The following is a 23,766-nucleotide window of genomic DNA, read 5'->3' as shown; positions in this document are numbered from 1 at the left end:
TCAGTTAAACAGAAGGAAAAGAATAAAGTGGTTCCATCAAGATCAGGACTCAGGAAAGATCTCCTTAAGCAAGGAAGTTTAAACAGACACCTGAAGGCGAAGTATTAATCAGAACAGGGAGTAAAGTTAATGTCCTTCCCATGGGTAAAAATATGTGAAAGCTGAAAGGTGAGAGAAGGCTTGGCACATTGTAGCCATAGGATAATTTTGGTACATCTGGGACTCCATATGCAAAAGGGAGGTAGACTTGCTGGTGATGGGATATAGACGTACACAGAGGTGACTCATGGAGGCTTATGAGCTGGGGTAAGAAGTATGATGCCTGATGTTGTTACCAAAACTTTTCATTCTATGTCACTGGGAAGACACTACAGACTGATTTGTGCTTTGAAGGTCACACTGGCCACAGTGTGGAGAGTGAATTGGTAGGAAAAATATTCAGGGAGGCTGGCCAGTGAGCGAGTTATTCTGATGATCTAGGCAAGAGCTTATTTTGACTTGAACTGGAGTAAAGGCAAAGGAGATGGAGAAAAATAATCGAATTCATGAGCTATCCAGGAGGAAAACAAAGAAGATTTGATGATTTTTAAAAATTATTTTTCAATTGAAGTATAATTTCAATATCATTTTGTATTGGTTTCAGGTGTGGTTAGACAATTATAGACTTTACAAAGTGTTCCTTTGGATTATTCCAGCACCCACTTGACAGCATACATATTTACTACAATATTATTGACTCTTTTCCCTATGTTGTACTTTACATTCGGTGACTATTTTATAATTACCAATTTGTACTTCTTAATCCCTTCACCTCTTTCACCCAGTCCCTCAATGGCCCCTCCTCTCTGGTAGGGGGAGTTCACTGTTGGGGGACTGGGCCTACTCTCTGTGTCTTCAATTTTGTTTGCTCATTTATTTTATTCTTTAGATTACACATATAAGGAAATCATATGGTATTTGTTTTTCTCTAATTGACTTATTCCACTGGGCATAATACCTTTTAGGGCTATTCATGCTATTGCAAATGGTAAGATTTCATTTTTTTTATGTCTGAGTAATATTCCATTGTATATGTACCACAGCTTTTTTTATTCACTCATCTGTTGATGGGCACTTGGGTTGCTTCCACATCTTGGCTATTGTAAATAACACTGTGATAAATATAGGGGTGCATATAGTCTTTCAAATGAGTGTTTCTTCAGATAAATCCCTACAGTGGAATTGTTGGGTCATAAGGCAACCCATTTTTTAACTTTTTGAGGAACCTCCATACTGTTTTCCATGGTGGCGGCATCAATCTGCATTTCCACCAATAGTGCACAAGGGTTCCTTTTTTTTTCTGCATCCTCGCCAATATTTGTTGTTTGTTGATTTATTAAGGATAGCCATTTTTTGCCGAGACCGGTTTGGCTCAGTGGATAGAGCGTCGGCCTGCGGACTGAGGGGTCCCAGGTTCGATTCCGGTCAAGGGCATGTACCTGGGTTGCGGGCACATCCCCAGTGGGAGATGTGCAGGAGGCAGCTGATCGGTGTTTCTCTCATCGATGTTTCTGGCTCTCTATCTCTCTCCCTTCCTCTCTGTAAAAAATCAATAAAATATATTAAAAAAAAAAAAAAGGATAGCCATTTTGACAGGTGTGAGGTGATGTCTCATTGTGGTTTTAATTTGCATTTTTCTAACAATTAGCCATGTTGAGAATCTTTTCATATGTCTACTGGCCATCTGTATGAAAAGGACTTGGTGCTTGACTGGATATGTTTGGAGGGGGAGGTGAGAGAGAGAGACAGGGAGAAGGAGGAGAAGATGGCTTCTAGATTTCTGGCTTGGGCAACAGAATCATTTCCGTGACAAGGAACAAAAAACACACACTGGGGGCACAGACTAGGCAGCAGGTTATATGGGTCTGGATCTCAGGACAGAGAAGAAGATAATGAGTTTAGTTGGAGGTGCTGAGTTTGAGGTGCCTTAGGGACACCTAAGTGGTGATGTCCTATAGACATTGCCATGCCTTGACTCAGGATGTTGGTCTGGATTGTTTGGGAGATAAAAACTATGGGAGCAGGTGATATTGCTCCCACTCCACTCATGGTTACCATGTAGAGAGAGAAAGACAGAGGGTCAACCAGGGTCATAGCCTTGAAGAACTCCAAGTGACACAGGTGTGCTTTCTAGTAATGTGAGAAGTAAAGGACAGAGGGACTCTCAACTAACTCCATCTTGTTGACATTTGTGTTCAATCTCTTCTAGCTCCAAAATACACATTTTAAAAACTCTCCTTTGATCTATCAATTCTTCACATATTGCCTATTTTACTGCTTCTCTTCATGTATAAAATTATTTAAAAAGTTATCTACATCCATGTTCTCCATTTCTTCCCAACATACTCCTCACTCTACTTCATTCAAGATTCTATTCCTACCAGCTTACCTCAACACTTATCCCAAGGTAACCAGTGACCCTCTCTATTTTCAGTCTATAAACTGCCTGATCTCTCAGCAGCCTCTGCACTGCTGCCCTCTCTTCCTTCCCAATGTATTTTCTTCCTCTGGCTGTTGTAGCACTATCTCAACTGGATTTTCTCCTATGCCAGTGGCTCTTCCAGTTGTTTTGAATAATAATAATGAGCACAAACATTCACTGGAGAGTTGCTAGTATTTTATTTTTCTCTTCAAACTGAGGCTAGGAGTAGTCATACCATTAGTAAGTGGTTGGGCTTGGATTTGGACACAAGTCTGAGTCCTACATATAAAAACAACCACGCTACATTACCGTGTGTGTGTGTGTGTGTGTGTGTGTGTGTGTGCGCGCGCGCGCGCGCGCGCGCGCTGGAGAACAGAAGCCAGCGATTAGTGGTTCAAGGAAGAAAGAGTTGTCTTGAGAGAAAGGGAGAGCTAAGGGGCAGCATAGTACTGTGGAATGAGTTGCTTCCTTAGGACCTTAAGGGGCTGCAACTCCCTAACACTACCACAAGAGGGCAGTATCAATAAGTGAGAAGCTGCCTGAGCAACAGCTCTGGATACCCTTGGATAGTATATTCTGAGCGTGAGTGAGAATATCCTTGTCTGTGTGTTTTCTAGTGTGTGCCCACACTGCCATTCCAGTAGCTCCGGGTCATTTCTCTTCGTCTGTCCAACCTACGGCACTTGCCTTCCCTCTAAGTCTCCTGAGCTGGCCTTAGAATGGTAACAGAGCGCAGCCCCTTTGGGTAGAACTCAGGGCTCAGCTTTCCAGGGGCACCTGAGCAGAGCATGGCTCCCAGGGAGCCTGGAGTAATTCACTCTTCATTATCCCTCATACTCCCTAGGGTTCCAGAAAAGCTATATATGGGCGGTGGCTTTGGACAGAGATACTGTAGGTGAGTGTGTTAGGCTCAGCTCAGGTAGGGTAGGTGAGGCTTGCCACAGAGACCTGTAGGATAGGAGGCATTTCTGAGGAAGCCTGGCCTTTGCTGAGAAAGCCCGGTTGCTTGGAGAGTCTGCCTGCTCCTACACCTCCCAGATCACAGAGGCCTGAATTCCAGACCTTGTTCAGGGACCTACCCAAAGAGGAATTTCTTCAAACCACTGTGAGACCTCTTCCGAACTTCCAACTCCCCAGTTCCAGCCTCCCACCCTTCACTGAAGAAACAAGGCAAGCGAAATTAATTTACCCAGGAAAAATATGTGTGGTGGTGGTGGTGGTGGAGATTGGTAATGAAGAAGGAAACTGATGGCTGGAAGGTTAAGCTGGAGCCACACTGCGCATGGCCTTTAATGCAGACCAGGTGATTTCAACTCTATCTCGAAGGCTTTGGGAGTCACCTGTAACTTACTAACTAGGAGCCTGACATGGCAAGTTTGCTGTGTAGGTGGCAGTGACGTGAAAGGTGGATTGACACAGACTGGGTTTAAAGTCAGGAAGGTGAGATAGGAAGCACTTTTCATAATCAGAGCAGAGTGGATGATGTAATGAGGTTGGGAGAGAGAGAGGGTGTGTTAAATAAGGGAAAAGGCCGTAATAGATTTATTGGTAAACAAAATCACACCTGGAGGTGAAAGAGCAGAGAAATCAAGCTGGGACTAGATGGGTCTAGATGACTTGGGTCACAGGGTGTTACCATTCAGAAAAGGTCCTCTTTGGGGCAAGATGGGTATGAGGATGGTCTATCAAGTAGACGTATGAAGAGGCAGCAGGTTATATGGGTCTGGATCTCAGGCAGAGGCTTAGAGCAGAGTGGTCTATGTAGAGAAAAGAAATTGAGCCTGGGATGTTGTGGGTTCACGAGGGAGAGTAGTGGAGGGAGAAAGGTGTGCCTGTGGACACCAGATTGCACCACCAACCACATGGACTGATGTTATTTCCATGTCTCAGGTGCACCTGGTTTACATGTTACACCCCAGACAAGCAGAATCTGGGTCTGACTGTTATGTGGGCCTTGAGAAATCCTGATGAAAGAGTCTGTTCTTTTTTTTTGAGTTTGTTCTTTCTCGGGACTAGAAAGAACAGTTTTTCTTCACCCTCATCTCCCTGAGAACTCCAGGTTAGCTCTTCCCAAACTTCTCAGATTAAAAACAAACCAGCTTGGGAGAAGGGTATGTTTTTTTTTGTTGTTGTTTTTTAAAATATATTTTATTGATTTTTTACAGAGAGGAAGGGAGAGGGATAGAGAGTTAGAAACACTGATGAGAGAGAAACATCGATCAGCTGCCTCCTGCACACCCCCTACTGGGGATGTGCCCACAACCAAGATACATGCCCTTGACCGGCATTGAACCTGGGACTCTTTAGTCTGCAGGACGACGCTCTATCCACTGAGCCAAACCAGTCAGGGCTGTTTTGTTTTTTAACTGGATTTCTGGACCCCTCCCCTGGAAATTCTGGAGTAGGACCTGGGGGTAAGTTCTCAGTAACTGCTTCAGATGAATCTATCAGGGAAGTCTGAGAAATGCTGCTCAGGCCTAAATAAAAATTTGTCTCTTGAAATCTAGTCCCAGACTCAATCCCTGATTCCTGCCCTAAATCAGATCAGAGTAGGTAACTACAGCCTGAATCTCAAACTCTAAATTCAAATCAACTCTAACCCCACATGGGCTAGAAGAGCTGGGGTTAGTGTAGATGGGAGGTTCTGTGCAAGCCAGTCTACTCTGTTGGGGAAGTGGCCAAGAGCAGTGCCCCTGGTCAGCTGTGGAAATGAAGAGCTGTTGAATATGCTTTCTGAGTGCGTCATCACACACTGAGATTAATGGGACCTCCAGGGAGGGATGCACAAGGAGGATTAGAGTAGAGGGAAGATGGAGTTCAGAATTAGTGTACTAGAAATACTCAGTCTTTCTCTTTGTTACTTCAGTATTTCAGTGCCCTGCCCTTATGTTCCTTCTCTCTGCTGAGCCACTAACTGAAAATGTTTCTTTTTCACTTTCATAGTTGTTGGAATTGGATGCAAAAGCCTCAGCTTTTAGGTCCTGTCATGGCTACTCCAAATGGAACTGTGGTCCACCCAGCATACTTCCTGCTGGTGGGCATCCCTGGCCTGGGACCTAACACGCACTTTTGGCTGGCTTTCCCACTGAGCTTTATGTATGCTTTGGCCACCCTGGGCAACCTGGCCATTGTCTTCATCATCCGCATAGATAGGCACCTGCATGAGCCCATGTACCTCTTCCTGGCCATGCTTTCTACCATTGACCTAGTCCTCTCCTCTGTCACCATGCCCAAGATGGCCAGCCTCTTCCTGACAGGCATCCAGGAGATTGAATTCAATGTTTGTCTGGCCCAGATGTTCCTTATCCATGCTCTGTCAGCCATGGAGTCAGCTGTTCTGCTGGCTATGGCTTTTGATCGCTTTGTAGCCATCTGCCACCCACTGCGCCATGCTTCTGTGCTCACAGGGCCTACTGTTGCCAAGATTGGACTAGCTGCCCTAACCAGGGGATTTGCATTCTTCTTCCCACTGCCCTTCATCTTGAAGCGGTTGTCATACTGCCGAACACATACTGTCACACACTCCTTCTGTTTGCACCAAGATATTATGAAGCTGTCCTGTACTGACACCACGGTCAATGTAGTGTATGGACTCTTCATCATCCTCTCAGTCATGGGTGTGGATTCCCTCCTTATTGGCTTCTCCTACATCCTCATCCTGAGGGCTGTGTTGGAGCTGTCTTCTCGGGGGGCAGCACTCAAGGCTTTCAACACCTGCATCTCCCATCTCTGTGCTGTGTTGGTCTTCTACATACCCCTCATTGGGCTCTCAGTGGTGCATAGGCTGGGTGGCCCTACCTCCCTGCTCCATGTGATGATGGCTAATGTCTATCTCCTACTACCACCTGTGGTCAACCCCATTGTCTATGGAGCCAAGACCAAGGAGATCCGTTCACGGGTCCTCCACATGTTCTCACAGGGTGGCAGGTGAGCAGGTTAACCTTCTCAGTGCCCTATATTCCTACCAAATATGGGAGGACAAGGATCCTGTTCACGGTCTTGGTGATTGGATCATCCATCCCATTGGGCTGTCATTTAGTTATCTAAATGGATGTTGAATTCTGTTTCTAGGAATGTGTCAATGAGAACTTATGACTCAATCTGAATCAGCCATCCTGGAGAATGGTTACCCTAGTGCAGGGGTGGGCAACCCCTGGCACGTGTGCCAAACATGGCATGCCAATAACTTTTGCTGGCACGTGAAACCCTCTCTTATAATCTTCCATTTACAATTTTTTTTCTTAATATCGACTTTTTTATTTTTCAGATAAATTCAGTGTAGGTGCATCTTAGATAAATAAATAATTTTACATAACATGTATACATTAAAAAATAAATGTATTTTTCATCATCATATATTGTGTTTTTGTCGCTTGAATGAATTTTATTATTTCTTCAAGGTTCTTCACATACATACACCTTAAGAGATATCAAGTAGGCGTAACATGTTCTCAAAAAATTAGGGTTGGCATGCAGAAGAATTTTGAGTCAGAGATTTTGCTGGTTTTGGCACGCACTCACAAAAAGTTTGCCCACCCCTGCCCTAGTGTCTCTGCTCTGGTGGCCTTGCCTTATATCCCTCCTCCAACTAGAAAACATACAGTTTTTACACAATAAGGCTATAAATGCCACAGCTCAGGATAATTCCAGTTTTGATATATGATTTTAATTATTATTGCTCCCATAAACTCATGTCATTAAAGCTGTGTTGGTCATAAAGCTTCTTTTTTGAACCGAAAGTGGGATGGGGGAAGGTGATAGTAATTGAAGAGAGGGGAGGGAGATGGTAACAGGAGACGAGACAGCTCACATGAAGTATTTATATTTCTGTATGCATGTGGATGTATTTATGTGGAAACTGCCAATGCTCATCTATGTGGCCCTACTGGAGATTGCTTTTCCATAAGAGTACTGTGTATTCTGAATGTGGTAATGAGTGTGTAGGTGTATTTATGTGGGTGTATATGATTTTTAGTGTGTGTGTGTGTGTGTGTTGGGGTGCGTGAGTGTGTGTGTGTATACATAAGAAATGGGCCAATTGTGCAGTTGGTGAGTGTGATAGCTGTGACTTGGCATATATATTTCATGAATAATAGATCTGATTGTACCTTTATTGTGTTTTTGTGGCCTCTGTTAGTTGGTATGTGATATGCACCTATTTGAGAATGTTGAATATCTTTATGAATACCTGATGAAAATGTTGCCTTTATCTTTTCTTCATATTTGTAATATGGAAAATATAATATGTAGAATGTAAAATATTATATATTTGTAACAATGTAGAATATGTGATATGCATGAGTGTATGCAATGTATGATTTAGAATGGCTATGTGATGTTTATCTTTGGGCATATGTCTGTCGTGCATAGTACTAGTATTTGTGATGTGAAATCATTTTGTGTAATACATGTGTCTTTAGTCACACATAGGTGGAAAGTAATGTCTGAAGGATGTGTGTATACACACGTGTGTGTGTGTATGCACTGTTTGTGAATACTGTATTTTAGGGCATATGTCTAGTGCATATACTTTAGGATACATTTCTTTTTTTGTTGTTGATCTTTTGAACTCTTATTTTTTCTAAGAAAAATGAACCTGTTATTCCTGAAATGCTTGTATCTTCCTCTTCTTTTGCTCATATTCTCTTCTACACTGAGATCCAAAAGGAAATTGAAAAATTCTAATCATGCTGTTGATGCAGGTGATACTTAGAGGTCATGGGTCTTGTCATTTTTCTCTTAGTGAATAGGTACCTCTTTACTGATTCCCACCTTGTGTTCTCACTAATCTCATTTTCTCTCTTCCTATCCCTCATCAAACCCTTTTCTCAGAGCTCCTCTCAATGCCACTTGAAATGAAACTTGATAAAACTATAAATGTTGGACCGCTCAAAGATATATGCATTTCTTTAAAAAAAAAAATCTTTATTGTTGAAAGTATTGCTAGTATATATGTCCCCTTCCCCCGGCCCACCAACCCCCTCCAGACCACCTCTGCCCCTCACCCCAAGCCCTCACCACCCACTGTTCACAGGACACATTTCCTTTGTGTGGTAGGTGTGGATTATATGGCACAAGAATGAGTACACTAACTGTGTGTCTGGGCAGTGATTATCGAATGATGTCTCTATGTATTAGGAGTGGCAATAGGAGGTTAAGGTCCTGATTATGGAAGTAATTTCCAAATCTGAGAGCAATCTCAAAGGCCCAGTTTCATGGTCTGGGCTCAGCATGGGTATGGCTCAGCCTCTGGAAGTGATAGGAAAGGAGACTGCTTCCTCTTTACATCTTTTCATAGGCCAGACCACACCTTCTTTTTCCTGATCGCAGGATTTTAGGTGCTTCTGTTACCACTTCCCATCTTTCCTCCCACACGTCCTGCTCTTCCGGAGGTATTGATCTCTCTAAATCCCTGGCCTCCTGCCTCAATATCAGGTCCCAGTATCGTCTCCTCTCCCTTCCCTTTCTTGCTGGTCTATCAAACATGTTTACATGTCATTGTTTCTAGGGAGGCTCTCTCAATCCCTTTGGGGCAGGGGTTGGGGGCACCGATATGAGACATTGTAAAGGCTCTGGAATCTCCTAGAAATAAAAAATGTTTACATTGATGAAAAAATAAAAAGTAAAAAAAATTTTGAAAAATGTTCACAGTGAAGAAAACAATGTAGGTTCATTTGCAGCAGAGGAAAGAATACTAAAGTAGTACTTATGAGGTTAAAATCCTGAAAATATCATGAAGTGGTATACTATATTGCCGGAAGCCGGTCCATCCTTGCTGCTTGACACAGTCGCTGCAGGAAAGAAACATCTGCACAGCATATGTTTCAAAGGACTTGGCATATATAGCATATTGTTCTTAATATGTTTGCTCTCCTTAGTGCCATGTGTTTTAACCAAGGTCACCTCTCCGAGAAAGGTTGTTTCCCGGGTGGGAATCTTTCCCTGAGGTTAGGGAGGGGATACAACCCCTTAATTAAGTGCCAGGCGGGTAGTTAAGCTACATAATCTTTACTCCCTGGAATGGAGATAAGAAACGCCCTAACCTTTGTAATAGAAATTGACAGGATTAAAATCGGCTGGTATAAATACGGATGTAACAAGACAATAAACATCAGAACCTCATCAGTTCCTAACCAGAGCTCCGACCAGAACTTTGGCTGGAAATCCTGGCTATAGGTCCTGACTAGGCTGCTGATCAACTGAAGGCTGTCTTCGTGTCATTCCTTCTTCGTCGACTCCGTCCACACCTTTGGGGACCCCTGGACCCGCTGGGATTGGACCCCAGCAACTGGCGCCCAACGTGGGGCACGAACCCACGACCCTGAGATTAAGAGTCTCATGCTCTATCTGAGAGGTGGCGAGGAGATGCTTGTATGTTTCCACAGGATGCAGAATCACCTGTGTGGATTCCAGACCGTCTAATCCGACCTTATGTCACACGACCCTCCATCTCCGCCTCCTCCTCCTCCTCCCCGGTATCATCCATATCGTCCGACCCAGAGGGCACAGCTGACTCCTCCCTGGACACCGACACCACCATCAAGCACGGCCCTGATGGACCCTTTGATGCAGCCCTTCAACTCGCTGACGCTTCGGGAAGCCCGTCGCCAATGACGCTGCCCACTAGCCAGATCAACAAGGACAACCAAACCCCCGACTTGAGGACAGCTGAAATCCCTAGACTGAAGAGGCCAGCAACCTTCTACAAGAACAAGGCTCCTTGTGCACTCCATCCACTATGTTTATAGCTATGCTCGCTATCAGATCATCATCAGACCCTCATCAGATCCTAGTCAGATCCTAACCAGAACCTAGCCAGAGAACATGGCAAAAGATCCTGGACAGAACCTGGCTACAGAACTTCACTGGAGAACCTAGACAGAACATGGCAAAAGAACCTGGCTGGAGAACCTAGCGAGAGAACATGGCACCAGAACTTGGTTGGAGATCCTGACCAGAACTTGGTTGGAGTTCCTAACCAGAACTTCGCTGGAGATCCTGGAGGGAGAACCTCGCTATGCTGATGAACTGAAACCAGTTTCCATGTCATTCATTCTTCGCCGACTCCGTCCACACCTTTGGGGATCCCTGGACCCGTTGGGGTTGGACCCCAACACTATATAACCACCCTGGATCTCATTTCCTCTTCTGTGTAATGAGAAACTATAATAGCAATGATGTTGTAAAGCTCAAATACTATGAACATCCTTTGTAAATTGCCAAGTATTGTAAATGTGCAATAAACTATTATATTCATGTTTGTTTTATTGCTTTAGGAAACATCCACCTTGTGGCTTTGTGAATGGTGCCTCAGAATTGTGCATCACCAGTTTGGCCTGACTTATTGTCATTAATTAAAACAACTTTTTATTTATTTATCCATAAATTGTTTTCATAGAAGTTGAAATTCATTTCCCTGTGAAATTCAAATTTACCAGTGCAATTCAATGAAAGCATAACCTTGCCAAGAAATTCCTTTAAATGTGGTTGGTATATATATCAAGAAAAGAGACATTGTGGGGTTAAAATGAGATGCCATCTAGGTTAGGATCACTAGCTTTGATATTTAGGCATGTTACTTAGTTTATTGAACCTCAGTAATTTTGGAAACTATAAGCACTGTAAAACAGAAACATACTGTAGCTCCTGTGGGTGGTTGTGGGATTAAATAGAATAATAGATGTGAAAACACATGGAAAATAGAAAGTGATCAATAAATGTTGGTGCCAATACAGTCATTCCTCACTTTAAGTCATTGGTAGATCTTGTGACTTTAAGTGAAACGCTTGTAATGAAACGGATTTGACCACAGGCTAATTGACATAAGCAAGACTTAAGTTCCTGCAGCATCTCATCAATGTTATAACGTTGTTATAACATCAATGATGTTCAATAAAATGACATTATTTGAGGACCTGCTGTAGTTTTAAATAATAAAGTGAATAAAATAAGATATGCTTATTTTATTATGGGGGGAAAACATTTAAAAGTATAGTCATCTTCACTCTTTATAACCACATTCTGTGCAAAGGCCAGAGCTCATCCCTGATCTATATTGCAATGTCCCTGGTTTTTAGATGAACTCATGGCCTTCTTTCTCAGGAGATCTGGGGATATCTCTGAGTCCCCTAGAATCTCTATATTTAAATAACTGGTGGTAACTGCACTAACTGTTGCCTGTTGGAAAACCTGGCTAATTGCTCACCAGATGAAAGGCTTCCTCAGGCTCCCACAGTCTCTGTGCTTCCCTCTATCATAAAATTAGTGCTCTATATTCCAACTGGATGTTTACCGCTCTGTCACAGAGCTTAAACAGTTATGTAACCGTTTGCTCATCCTCTGTTATAGAACTTAAATATCCACATGATAGTTGTCTGTCTCCCTTGAGGACAAGGACTAGGTTTTCATATCTGCAGCTCCAGGCATATAAGGTGCTCAGTGGCTGTGGGGCTGGGCCTTTCAGAGAGAGGGAAAGGCTGAACGCTTTCTTCGCTTTACATAAACAAATTCTCTCTTATTCCCCCATCCACTCTCATCTCTTCTTCTTTTCTCAATAAATTATAGTCCTTAGTTTGACTTGTGCTATTTTATAAAGTCCACAAAGTACTTTCTGCAGCTATTAATGATCAATTATGATCCAAACATAACATTATATTGTAGACAGAGTTTGGTTCAATATTCTCACTTCTGAGGCAAGATCATTTCGTATTCTCCACTCATTATGTCATGAATCTTAGAGTTTTCTTGTCTGGCTGGAGTCACTATGGTGGACCCTAAGTGAGCACTGGATATGCGACATCTAAGCTTTTCTGGTGGAACTTTCCTCAGCTTGCTCCCATGCATGTGCTGATCAGTATTCAGCTGAATTTTTGAGGAGGACCCTCTACATATCTCTGGAGTTCTCTCTCTGTGTAGATCTCTCATCTCTAATCCTCTGCATTCAAATTCTAGCTAGCTTGGTCTTCCTGAACTCTCAGCTCCATAGCCTCAAGTTCAGGTGTCCTCTGTCTGGGGCCTCCGCTGCTGTGCCACAGCATGAAAACTCTCTCAAGGCTGTGAACTGAGGAACCACAGGTTCACCTCACATGTTTCCCATGTTTCAGGGCTCACTGTCCTTCGTTGCCTGATATCCAGTATCTCACAAACCATTGTTTTATATATATTGCCCACTTTAGGTCTCTTTGGGTGAATGTTACTTTCTGTTACTCCACTTTGGCCAGCAATGGAAGTTCCTGGAGTATTTTTAAAGTCTTCACACAGAGTAAGTTTAAATGGGAGGTGGTTCAAGGGTGATGACAACAAGTGTCCGGCTGCAGGTGTGAAGGTACTCGGAGCTCTTGTATTCCTGAGTTTTGATGTGGTCTGAGTTGAAATGACATTATCTGTTTGTGCACAGCTTAAAGTCAGCACACCCTGTGTTGTGAATTTAAAACTTCCAGTTGTAAAATTAGTCAAGAAAAAGTAAGAAGAAATAAACTAGAATTCACTTTGCTTTATTTATAGACATGTTTTTTTTTAAAAAAACTTATTTAAATATGTAAGGTATTTACTTTCACATTCAAATTGTTCTCCAACTCCCTAGAATGTTCTCTCACTATTTTTGTCCTTAAGAGAGAAAGCAGATGTCCTTGGTCTTATATGGCTGGTGTTGGGGTTAGGGGAGAATTAAAGAAATCACATCCTTCTTCCTCAGCCAGACATTCAGAAACCCAAGACTAAAGAAGAAGGCAGAGGCATGATCCCTGGGGACCACTGGTATGAGTTAGCTAGACACAGGACCCCAAAGGCTGGAGACAAAGAAGATGAGCTTTGGGGGAAGGCAGATGGGGCCATTAGGCTTAGTAAGGACCCAACCAGGTGCCACCAGGGGAAAGAAGGTGGAGGACAGAGAAAGCTTCAGGAAGGTGATGAGCTGGCACTTAATCATGGGGTCTCTCTTAAAGCATATATAGCCTTTCCTCTGGCTGAGTTTGATGAATCTCGGAAGAAACGTGGAGAAAAGCCCCTCACAGAGACCATGGACACACAAATGAGTTTTTTTTTGTAGCCTTCCCTTGCTCATTTCCTCTGTCTAATTTCACATTTGGAACTGGTGCAGGGCCCATCTGAGGAGGACTCTAGGGATCTCAGCTCTTTCTGTCCCTCCTTTCCCATCCCCCAGGCATACCTTCCCCGGACACAGAAGCCAAGAAGGACTCTAGGGATCTCAGCTCTTTCTGTCCCTCCTTTCCCATCCCCCAGGCATACCTTCTCCGGACACAGAAGCCAAGAAGGACACAGGACCCACGGTTGTTTAATGAAGGGTACCTGCTGATAGACCCTCTGGGCAGTACTCCCGCCTGCAGCAGGGAGAAGCAGAAGGAGGAGGAGATAAGACAGGGAACAAATAAATAACCCTGATCAGAGAGGTCCAAAGGAGGGGGCCGAGACAGAGAGGGCTGCACTGCAGTGTAGCTGCCAGACCTCTGCTGGAAAAGTACTGGAGAAAAGGGCACAGGTTTCTGCAGTGCAGCTGAGGTGAGTGCAGGGAAGCAGGGGTACATCCGGGCATGAGGGCTGCTTGTAGCTAGGGGTCTCCCATCAGACCTGCTGAGTGAATGAGAAATAAGACTGAAGAACCAGAAGTGTAGGGGTGGGGCTGGGGATATGAAGGTGGTCCCTGACTCACATGACAGACAGCCCCAGCAATTTCTATGTTTGTGTGGTAAAGGGAAGCACAGATGGTAGTTTTCAAGCAATTTTCCAGTGATCAGTTTACTAGGTGCCCAGCTAGAGCCTGGCAGGAGATGGCCTAAATGAAGATGAAGAGGGACAGAGAACAGATGGGGTTGGAACTGGGCTAGAAATAGATTGGGGTTTGGTGTGTGAACAGGGCCAGTTCCAGGTTGGTAGTGTGGTCCAAGCTCAGTTTGTGATTAGGGGGTCACACTATAGCTCTGTTTGGGGTGTGAGCTCTGAATGGGGTCCAGGCTAGTTGGATGCTCTGCGTCAGGAGTCAGGCTGTGGCTGAGATTGAGATTTAGCAATCTTCCTGGGGCTCTGTGCCTAGAATCAGATCAGGGTTTAGTCTTCAGCCCATGTAGAAAGTGAATTCGTGTCTACACTGCAATGTCCCCTGGCTTATACTCAGTCACTTCCAGCTTCCCAAACAGGTATGTTCTCTTAGTTTCTGGGTCTTTGCATTTGTGAAAGGGCACTTTTAAAACCAAATTGGATCAGGTCTGTTGCTTAATTTCCTCCAAGTCACTCAGAATGAAATCAAAACTCCTTGCCTGTAAGCCACTACATGATCTGGTCCCTTCCTTCACTCTGCCCTCATCTAAAACTCCCCTGTGATCTTGATGCTCCAGCCACAATGACCTTCTTTCTGTTTTGTGAAACCTCAAACTCATTCTTGACTCAAGACCTTTTCCTCTTGCTGTCTCCTCTGTCTGTAACAATCTGTCCCTAGATCTTCGAATGGCTGGCATATTTCATCACACAGCTCTCAGTTTATGTGCCACCTCCTCAGAGAGGCTTTCACTGACTTCCTTCTCAAATATGGGTACCTTGTCCCTGCCCTTTGCCTCCTATTGCTCTGTCTCATCTTCAGTGCTCTTATCTTTGTCTGAAGTTTTCTCACTTATTCATTTGTTAATTTTTTTGTTATCTCCCTCTTAGTGCATGAGCTCCCTGAGAACAGTGATCTTTTCTGTTTTATCCATCATTTTATCTCCAGTTTGGGGCAAATAGTAGGCACTTTACATGTTTTTGTTGTCTAACTGAATGTTGCCATCTCCATGCCCCTGAGCTTGCCTGGTTAACTGCTACTAGCCCCCCAAGTCTTGGCTCAGATGTTACCTCCTTAAGGAAGCCCCCTGAGCATGACAACTTGGTGAGTTATTGTCTGTTTGCTCCTGAGGTCCTTGTAGTTACCCTGGTCCTGGCATTTACCATGACATGCTGTGATGGCCACATCATTCTCAGTTTCTCCCCACTGTTGGAGGGATGAACTATGACTTATTTACTCTGTATCTTAATATCTCCAGTCTGATCCACAGTAGACAGCCAATCAATAATTGCTGAAGAAATCAGTGTTTCAATCAAAGTCTCAGATCTGGCTTTCCACTGCACTATATTTCCCTGTGTGCAGGCAGCAGCCAGAGTAGCTGTGATGGGCACTGACAACTAGGTCAAGCTTTCCAGCTCTTTGGGACTCTGATTGGCTCTGGTCCTCCTTGGGAAGTAGAGGGGCAGGAACCAGAACCCTGGGGCTCTGAAAAGGAGTGATTTTGGAGGGCCAGGCTGACTTGTGTGAGTAGAGTGGGGCTGGGAGTCTCACTTTCTATTGAGTTAGAAATTGCACTCTCCTATCTTTCTATTCTCATCTTGGCCATTCTAAAAAGAATGGACAAGACCTTGCAAGGGTTCAGCTGCTTTATCAAATACAAGAATATGATAATTTGGAGTGGATGTGATTCTGGGGCTACCACCCTGATGGAGTACTAGGAAAAGTGCTTCTCCACAAATTGGGTGAAGAACTCCAACCTCCTTGCTGGTCACAGCATTGCCCCTGAAGCTGGCCTTCCCTCTCTGGGCTTGGGAGCAGAAGCTAGAGTTTCCCAGGTATTTCTGGACTTCTCTCTGAAAACATTCTCTGACAGATGTTCCCACAGAGGCTGGCAGCGGTACCTGAGACCTCCACCCATTGTTCCAGGCTTTCCAACAGGCTAGGCTACTACACTGTGCACAAAATTAGAAGCAGCTAAAATAGGAGAAAATGTATAGGCCTTGGAGTTAGACAATCTAGGTTAAATTTCTGCTTTACCAGTCAACCGTTAAACCCTGGCAACATTATTTTTCCCCTTGGGATATCAGTTTTCTCACATATAACATAGAGAAGATACATAGACTTGCCATCATGCAACATTGTTCTTGGGTTAGGGATACACGATGCAGTGCCTGGAATTTTGTAGGCGCTCAATGATTTCTGCTGTTGTCATAAAAACAATAAAATCAGTGTTGAGAGTGACCTTGTTGTTCTGTTAGGTCAGAAGAGATGGAGCTGAGAGCCCCGGCCTCTCTCCCTGACTGCTTTTCTGTGGGTCTCTGAGAAGGCAGGAGCTGAGAGAGTTCTGGGGAAGAGTGTGAGGAGGGGCTGGTCATGGGGGCTGAGCTGGCACTGGGGGAAAGAGTCTTGGAGGCCAGGGGTAAGGAATGAAGAGGACTGAAGGCCTCAAAGTGGATTGCCACTCTTTGTAGCTGGGGGTTCCTGCTCCCTCATCCTCAAGAAAAGGCCAAGATGTCCTTCACAGTTCTCCAAGAAACATTCCTGGGACTTGCTAAGATAGTGCGACTTTTTCAGAGAAATATCTCAAGCACAAGATTATTCCTTAGAAGTGAGAACAGTGTGTGTGGGCTTTCTAGAAGAAAAGAAACAAGAGAAAAGAAAAGAGCTCCTTTATTTTTCCTTGATTATACCTTATTTTCAGACTAGAGTGATTTAGTTCCAATTTCCTCCAGCTCTCCAAAGTTCTATCTCTGAGTATGTGCCAATGGCTCTAATTACCAACAGTTGCTCAGGCTGTAAGTCACTGGGTCCTTCTGCCTGCCTCCTGGTGGGACTGTGGGAGGTGGGGATGCTTCAGGGAGGGGCGGTGTGAAGGGTGACACTTGGTCCCTCTGGCTGGCTCCCTTGCCCATTCCTTTATTTCTCTCCTGCTACAGTCTTCTGAGGTGTAGCCCGATATTTTACCTCCAGCGACAGCTGCCTGTGTCCTGCTGCCGAGGCACCTCCCTTCCAGTCCAGCTGAATCTTCCCCTCTGATTTCTCCATATCAGTGCCTAGGCTTTGCCATTGTGAGGGACTGATTGCTAGTGAGCATGTGTGTGTGTGTATGAGTGTGTGCTTGAGGTGGAGTGGCAATGAAGGATGATGAAACATTTAACACAATGCCGGGCACATAGTTAATGTGCAAAAAATCTTGTCTGTTGTTATTAACTGTGTTTCCTCAAATAGGAAGGAAATAAAACATTTTTAGAAACTTCATACCTCTTTAGAGATCTTCTTTCCCATTTTTATGGGAATGTTCAAAGACAGTGCTTTGCAGTTTTTGCAATGCCTTTTGACACGCCTTATCTCATGATTTTGCAGCAGCACTGTGATTTCTTATTCTTGCCCTCTGCATTTACTTATGGCTGAGACTTGCATTCCTAGCCCCCGGACGCTGCTCATTACATCATTTTACCCTCAGAATATGGCAATCCATGGCAATCCACAATACTTTCCCAACACATCTCCTAAGGCAGCACATTTTAATCCTGGTCATTCATTGCACTGCACTACCATGTCTGTTCATGTGAAATTGCTGGATGATATGGATATCAGAGCCTTCTTGCTAATGTCTCCAGGTGAAGCATCTAGGTCCCCTCCTCTCTTGGGCACACACTGTATGTATGTCCACTTTACATGTATTTAGAGCCAAGACTTTGCACCTGCTCTGTTCTCTATGCAGCTTCTCATGCCCTCTGGCTCCCTGGGTAAGAAAGATCTTTTCTGTTTGACCTAAAAGTTCTTGTTCTGAAGTTAAGACCACCCCACCTGAACCTTCCAAACATTCTTTTATTCTTCTCAAAAGTCTCTAAAGTTCAGACAACTAGAAATCCTTCCTACACTCTTGACCTTGTTGTCCTCATTAGATGCCTATTGAGGGATTCTTCTTTTGAAAAAACTCATCTTACTTTTTAAACAAGCATTAACTAAACACTTAATAAATATGGTAGGGTTTCTGCCCTTAAAAATTCATAATTCAGGGGAAAACGATAAATATGCAATAATTATAGTTCAGGAGGATAAATTCATAAAATGCGACCTAAACAAAGATCTTTGGGAGCACATAGCAGGAAATATTTAATTATACCCAAGGGAAAGAGAGTTAGGAAAATAACATAGGAGAGACAGTTAACCAGGATGTGAACGGTGAGTAAGATTTTGCTCTGTGGAAAGTCAAGAAGGCAGGTCTGAAAGGACCTTGACAAAGGAATAAGAAGTAAAAAAGACAAAAAGACACAGGGGCACGAGAATCATTGCTACTTTATGAAACACTATGTACTTTAACATGGCCGAATCCTAGGGGCCATGATGAGAAGTGGGAAGAGAGAAACCTAGGGCCAGATGCTGAAAGACAGATTTTTACCACAAGTTAGTCTTTATTTAGATTGAATTTGGAGCTTTCAAAGGAATTTTTTGTTTTGTTAATCCTTACTGAAGGATACTTTTCCTTTGGTTTTTAGAGAGAGTGGAAGGGAGGGGGAGAGACACACAGAGAAACACTGATGTGAGAGAGACATATTGATTGGTTGCCTCCCGCAAGCACCCTGATTGAGGTATGTGCCCTTGATCAGAATTGAACCTGAGACCCTTCAGTCTGAGGGCTGACTCTATCCACTGAGCCAAACTGGCTAGGGCTCAAATGAATTTTTTTAAAAACATGGCTAGTGACCTGATTTCTTTTGGTTAGAAGACTATTGGGATTGTGCCAATGAAAAAGATTACATGAGAGTCATGGCAGTCAGAATTGGAATAGCTAGCTTGTGTGACTGTTTCGGCCACCCTAACAGAAAAGAGGAAACACAGTTAATAACAACAGACAAGATTTTTTGCACATTAACTATGTGCCCGGCATTGTGTTAAATGTTTCATCATCTCATTTGATCCTCACATTGACATTTACTAGGCAGTGACTGTTATCCTCATTTTAAAGAGGCTTAGAAAGGTTAATTTAAACGGAGGCTTAGAGAGGTTAGTTGGTTTGCCCCAGATTGCACACTTAAGGAGGTCTTTGACTGGGATTTGAATTCAGGATTAATTTCATACCTCATATTCTTAAAAGCTATACAACTGTGTGTCTGTAAGAGTTTGTTTTTGGACAGGGAGAATTTGATGTGCTTGAGTGACAGACAGGTAGATCATTTAGTAAGACTTTAGAATTATGAATCTGGATCATAAAAGATAATTCAGGGCTGGCTAAATAGATTTGGGGATCAATAGTTTATACATAACAAATGGAAAGGAATGAGATGGCCCCAGAAGGGGGAGATAGAACAAGAACCCTGAGGATAAAATTCTCAGAGCATTATCATTTAAGAGTATGCTTAATGATCAAGCAGAGGAGACTGAAGATCCAGAAAGGAGACCAAGAACTAGTGATCAGAGAGAGATGAGGAGCAGAGGGTGGAGGGAGAAGTTCTAAGAAGGAGGGATTTGCTCCCAGTGTCATGCTCCAGAGAGGTCAGGACAGAAGACTTAAATGACTTTGCCTCTTTGCCTAAAAATCTAGGTTAAATATGGCTCCTTATACCTTCTCCCTCCAGCAGTTTGAATTAAGCTCTGTTACTCTCTGTTCTAAAACTTGTGCTCCTAGTGTTCCCCTGGGTGATAGCTTAATGGTAGAACAAAGATGATTGACACATCCTGAACCCAGTGTTAGATGCAAGTCCCTCCTGATGCTGGCCATGAGCTCTTCTTCACACTCAACTCTTCTCTGGTTACCCATGCAGAGAGGCCCTACCCTTGTTGTCAAGAGCCAGATCTTGTAAATCTCCCCTTGCTAATTTCTTCCCAAGATAAAACTATCTGGAATATACCCTAACAATAAGTGGCACTACTTCCATAGCTAGCTCCCAAATTATAGCTGAATGTGTGTGTGTGTGTGCGTGTGTGTGTGTGTGTGTGTGTAAATTTATACAATTTACATAATCTCATAGAAAGTAGGAGCACGTGAATATTTATGGATGGTAGAAAGGAAAGGAGGAAGTTAGTTAACTCTACTTGTTTTAACTGAGAGAGATGATTGAGCAAACTCACTTCTGACATTTTTCACCTCAGCACTCTCTACTTACATCCCTCACTTTTGCAGCCAAGGGCGGGGTTGGTAATCACGGCTGGGTGAATTATCTGAACCTTGACTTTTGAAGGATGGTTAGGTTGAGTTTAGAATAGGCTCAGAGGGTGGATAGACAATGATGTTAGAGTTTGGGTCAGAGAACAGGGCATCAGCATGGAGGGGAGAGGTGTGGTGTTGTGATTCAGGAGGATGTGACAGTTGTTTATCTTTGCATTCTAGCTTCCTCAGGTCTGGCGTTGACTGCAACTCAGCTTCTTCACTATGGTGGGCCCTAATGGCAATGAATCCAGTGCCACAAATTTCGTTCTAATAGGCCTCCCTGGCTTGGAAGAAGCTCAGTTTTGGTTGGCTTTCCCTTTATGCTCCCTTTACCTTATTGCTGTGCTAGGTAACTTGACAATCATCTACATTGTGTGGACTGAGCACAGCTTACATGAACCCATGTATATTTTTCTTTGCATGCTTTCTGGCCTTGACATCCTGATCTCTACTTCATCCATGCCCAAAATGATGGCCATCTTCTGGTTCAATTCTACTACCATCCAGTTTGATGCTTGTCTGCTACAGATGTTTGCCATCCATTCCTTATCTGGCATGGAGTCCACGGTATTGCTGGCAATGGCCTTTGACCGCTATGTGGCAATCTGCCACCCACTGCGCCATGCCACCGTGTTAACATTGCCTCGTGTTACCAAGATTGGAATGGCTGCTGTAGTACGAGGTGCTGCACTTATGGCACCTCTGCCTGTCTTCATCAAACAGCTGCCTTTCTGCCGCTCCAATATCCTTTCCCACTCCTACTGCCTACATCAAGATGTCATGAAGCTGGCCTGTGCTGACATCCATGTCAATGTCATCTATGGCCTCATCGTTATCATCTCTGCCATTGGCCTGGACTCAGTTCTCATCTCCTTATCATATCTGCTTATCCTCAAGACTGTGTTGGGCTTGACACGTGAAGCCCAGACAAAGGCATTTGGCACTTGTATCTCTCATGTGTGTGCTGTTTTCATATTCTATGTACCGTTCATTGGATTATCTATGGTGCACCGCTTTGGCAAGCGGCAGGACTCCCTCCTGCCCGTCATCATGGCCAACACCTACCTCCTTGTCCCTCCTGTGCTCAACCCTATTGTCTATGGAGTGAAGACAAAGGAGATCCGGCAGCGCATCCTTCGTCTTTTCCATGTGACAACCCTGACTTCAGATCCCTAGGTGTCAATGATAAAACTTACTTTTCACTCAAAGTTCTTTAATGCAAATTTTAATATCAATATTTTGGGAGACAGTATTAGGAGCAAAACATTTTCCTTAATGAAAACACAGCTGGTCCTCCAAAGATGAAACTGGTGGGAACATCTCCTGTGGATAGGGGCAGCAGAACAGTATACTCCCAATCCCCATTTTTTGAATATTATTTTCCCTCTAGTTATTTTCTATATATAATTATTAAAATCCTGAGGTGGTTGTAGTTGTAGGATTATTATTTCCCATTTAACCATCCAGTCCAATTCCCTAAACCTCTTGTACTAGTCCACAGTACAAGATAAGGGTGCCACATCGAAAGCATATTTACCAAAGGCTTAAGTATGGAAAAAGTGAAATAAACTCAAGAATACAATACAATCAGATACTTTGGCTTAAAACTATGATTTTTTTCTCCCCAGAAACCATATTGGATCTCAGAAAAGAAGATATACCTGGATTTTCTTCTTCAAAATGGTCTCCACAAAGAATATATAATTTATTTTCTTTTGGTCACCAGCCCTTAAGAGGGAGATTGGAAGTAAAACCATGCAAAAACCACTGTTACCTGCATTAATGAAAGATGACACACTGTTCTGAGAGTTTTCACAGCCCATGGACACTTCCTTTCAATCTGAATAGGAATATAATTAGTACCCCCATTGTACTAATGGGGAAGTTGATGTTCAATGGGGACTAATAATTTACATGAGGTCACACAAAAAAGTTGTCTTTTGATACCTAATCCTATATTGTGAAGAGGAATTGTTAGACCAATGGGATAGTGAATTAGACATTTCCATAGTCTTGCATTTTCTGGGGGAGGTATTTAATTTCCTTTCTTACTCATCCAGTATTGTATTTAGAAATTCCCCATTAATATTGTTGGTGGCTTTAATCTCAATAGTTTCTGGTCCATTTACCACTGAACTTGTGAAGTAGCAGCAGGAGTGTGTTTGGGTAATTCCTAATCAGTAGTTAATTTGAGAAATAGCATGATTAGCAGTGAAGGCATTCGCTGGGTATCTGGAGAGGCACTTCATAAAGAGATGCATCAGAAAACACCTTGAAGCTCATGGGAGAAATAGCAGGTCTACCACAGACCAGGGAATCAAGAGCACGACACATCATGAAACTGAGGAAGCCCATGGGGCTGGCCATGAAGCAAGGCTAAGGCAAGCGTGGGTCCACAGAAACAGAGTAGAGCATATAGGTGGACAACTACATCCCCAGGGCTCTGAGCTGCCTTACAGGGGAAGCACACAACATCAATGCTTGGAGAACAAATCTACAGGAGAGACCAATAAAGCCTGCACTCCTGCCAGCTGTACGTAGCATAAATGTGGTCCCAGCGATCCCAGGACCCCCACAAGCTAGGTAGCATAGCACTTCCAGAAGGAAGCTGAATGGGAAAGAGGGGTTATGGGCTCCACAGGAGTGCAATAGGAATAAACAGGGCAGAAACGAGACCACTACCCATAGGGGGAGTGCTCAAAGAGAAGTAGCTAAATGTGAGAAGCAGGTAGTATAGCGGAGAACATGGCACAGGGCCAGCCAGACTTTTCTTAGCACAAGATTACTTAGTAGAGAGGATATGGAGTCAGCATATCTGATTTCTTCGACTGGAATCCAGAAGACGAGAGTTGTGAATAGTATGGAATATGATACACCCAGGTGAGTGGTGGCCAGCAGAACTAGGAGCATAAACTTGAGTCATTGCAGGCTTTATTTGGAGGGAATGAAGGATTAGCCCATTTCCCAGTAGAGTCCAGACAACTGGGACTTGGGACTGAGAGAAAGAGACAGAATGAAAGACAGAGAACGACATATCATTTTTTCTTATTAGGAAATCAACACATGATTACTATAAATATAAATCTTAGACATTGTGAAAATATTAAAAAAGTAACAATATGATTGTAATTATAATAAAAAAACTCCAATAAACTTGTCACCTTAAAAGAAAATAATTATTAGCATTTTGGTGTTTATTTTTTCAGGTTTTTATTAAGTGTTTGCATGCATGCTTCTGTAGGGGCATATGCTAAATGTGTGTGTCTGTTTTATACTTGAAATGCTATTGGAGACATAGATAGATGAATAATAAGCAGATAAATATAGAGATGTCAAATTCATTATTTCAGATTTTAGTAGGGATTTCAAGTCTATGGTACT

At 43.3% G+C, this 23,766-nt stretch overlaps 2 protein-coding genes across 3 annotated transcripts; both read left to right on the top strand.

Moving 5' to 3' along the window:
* The first annotated feature begins 5,417 nt into the window (after positions 1 to 5,417).
* LOC139018173 (olfactory receptor 51D1) lies at positions 5,418 to 6,392 on the top strand. Its single transcript, XM_070426822.1, has one exon. The coding sequence runs from the start codon at positions 5,418 to 5,420 to the stop codon at positions 6,390 to 6,392; it is 975 nt and encodes a 324-aa protein (XP_070282923.1).
* A 7,553-nt stretch (positions 6,393 to 13,945) lies between these two features.
* LOC139018172 (olfactory receptor 51E1) lies at positions 13,946 to 23,470 on the top strand. Of its 2 annotated transcripts, none has more exons than XM_070426820.1 (3): positions 13,946 to 13,978; positions 20,566 to 21,561; positions 22,014 to 23,470. In XM_070426820.1, exon 2 carries the CDS (start codon positions 20,608 to 20,610, stop codon positions 21,559 to 21,561), a length of 954 nt encoding a protein of 317 aa, XP_070282921.1. In that variant the 5' UTR covers positions 13,946 to 13,978; positions 20,566 to 20,607; the 3' UTR covers positions 22,014 to 23,470. The 2 variants fall into 2 exon arrangements, with proteins under 2 accessions (XP_070282921.1, XP_070282922.1); XM_070426821.1 differs by lacking the exon at positions 13,946 to 13,978 and adding an exon at positions 14,548 to 14,613.
* The last annotated feature ends 296 nt before the right edge of the window (positions 23,471 to 23,766 follow it).

This window comes from Myotis yumanensis, unplaced genomic scaffold (assembly GCF_028538775.1).
Source record: "Myotis yumanensis isolate MYYU_CA2020_CCGP unplaced genomic scaffold, mMyoYum1.0.hap1 SCAF_10, whole genome shotgun sequence".
Taxonomy (NCBI): Eukaryota; Metazoa; Chordata; class Mammalia; order Chiroptera; family Vespertilionidae; genus Myotis; species Myotis yumanensis.
The sequence above is the reverse complement of the archived record's forward strand: the minus strand, read 5'-3'. Positions and strand labels throughout refer to the sequence as shown.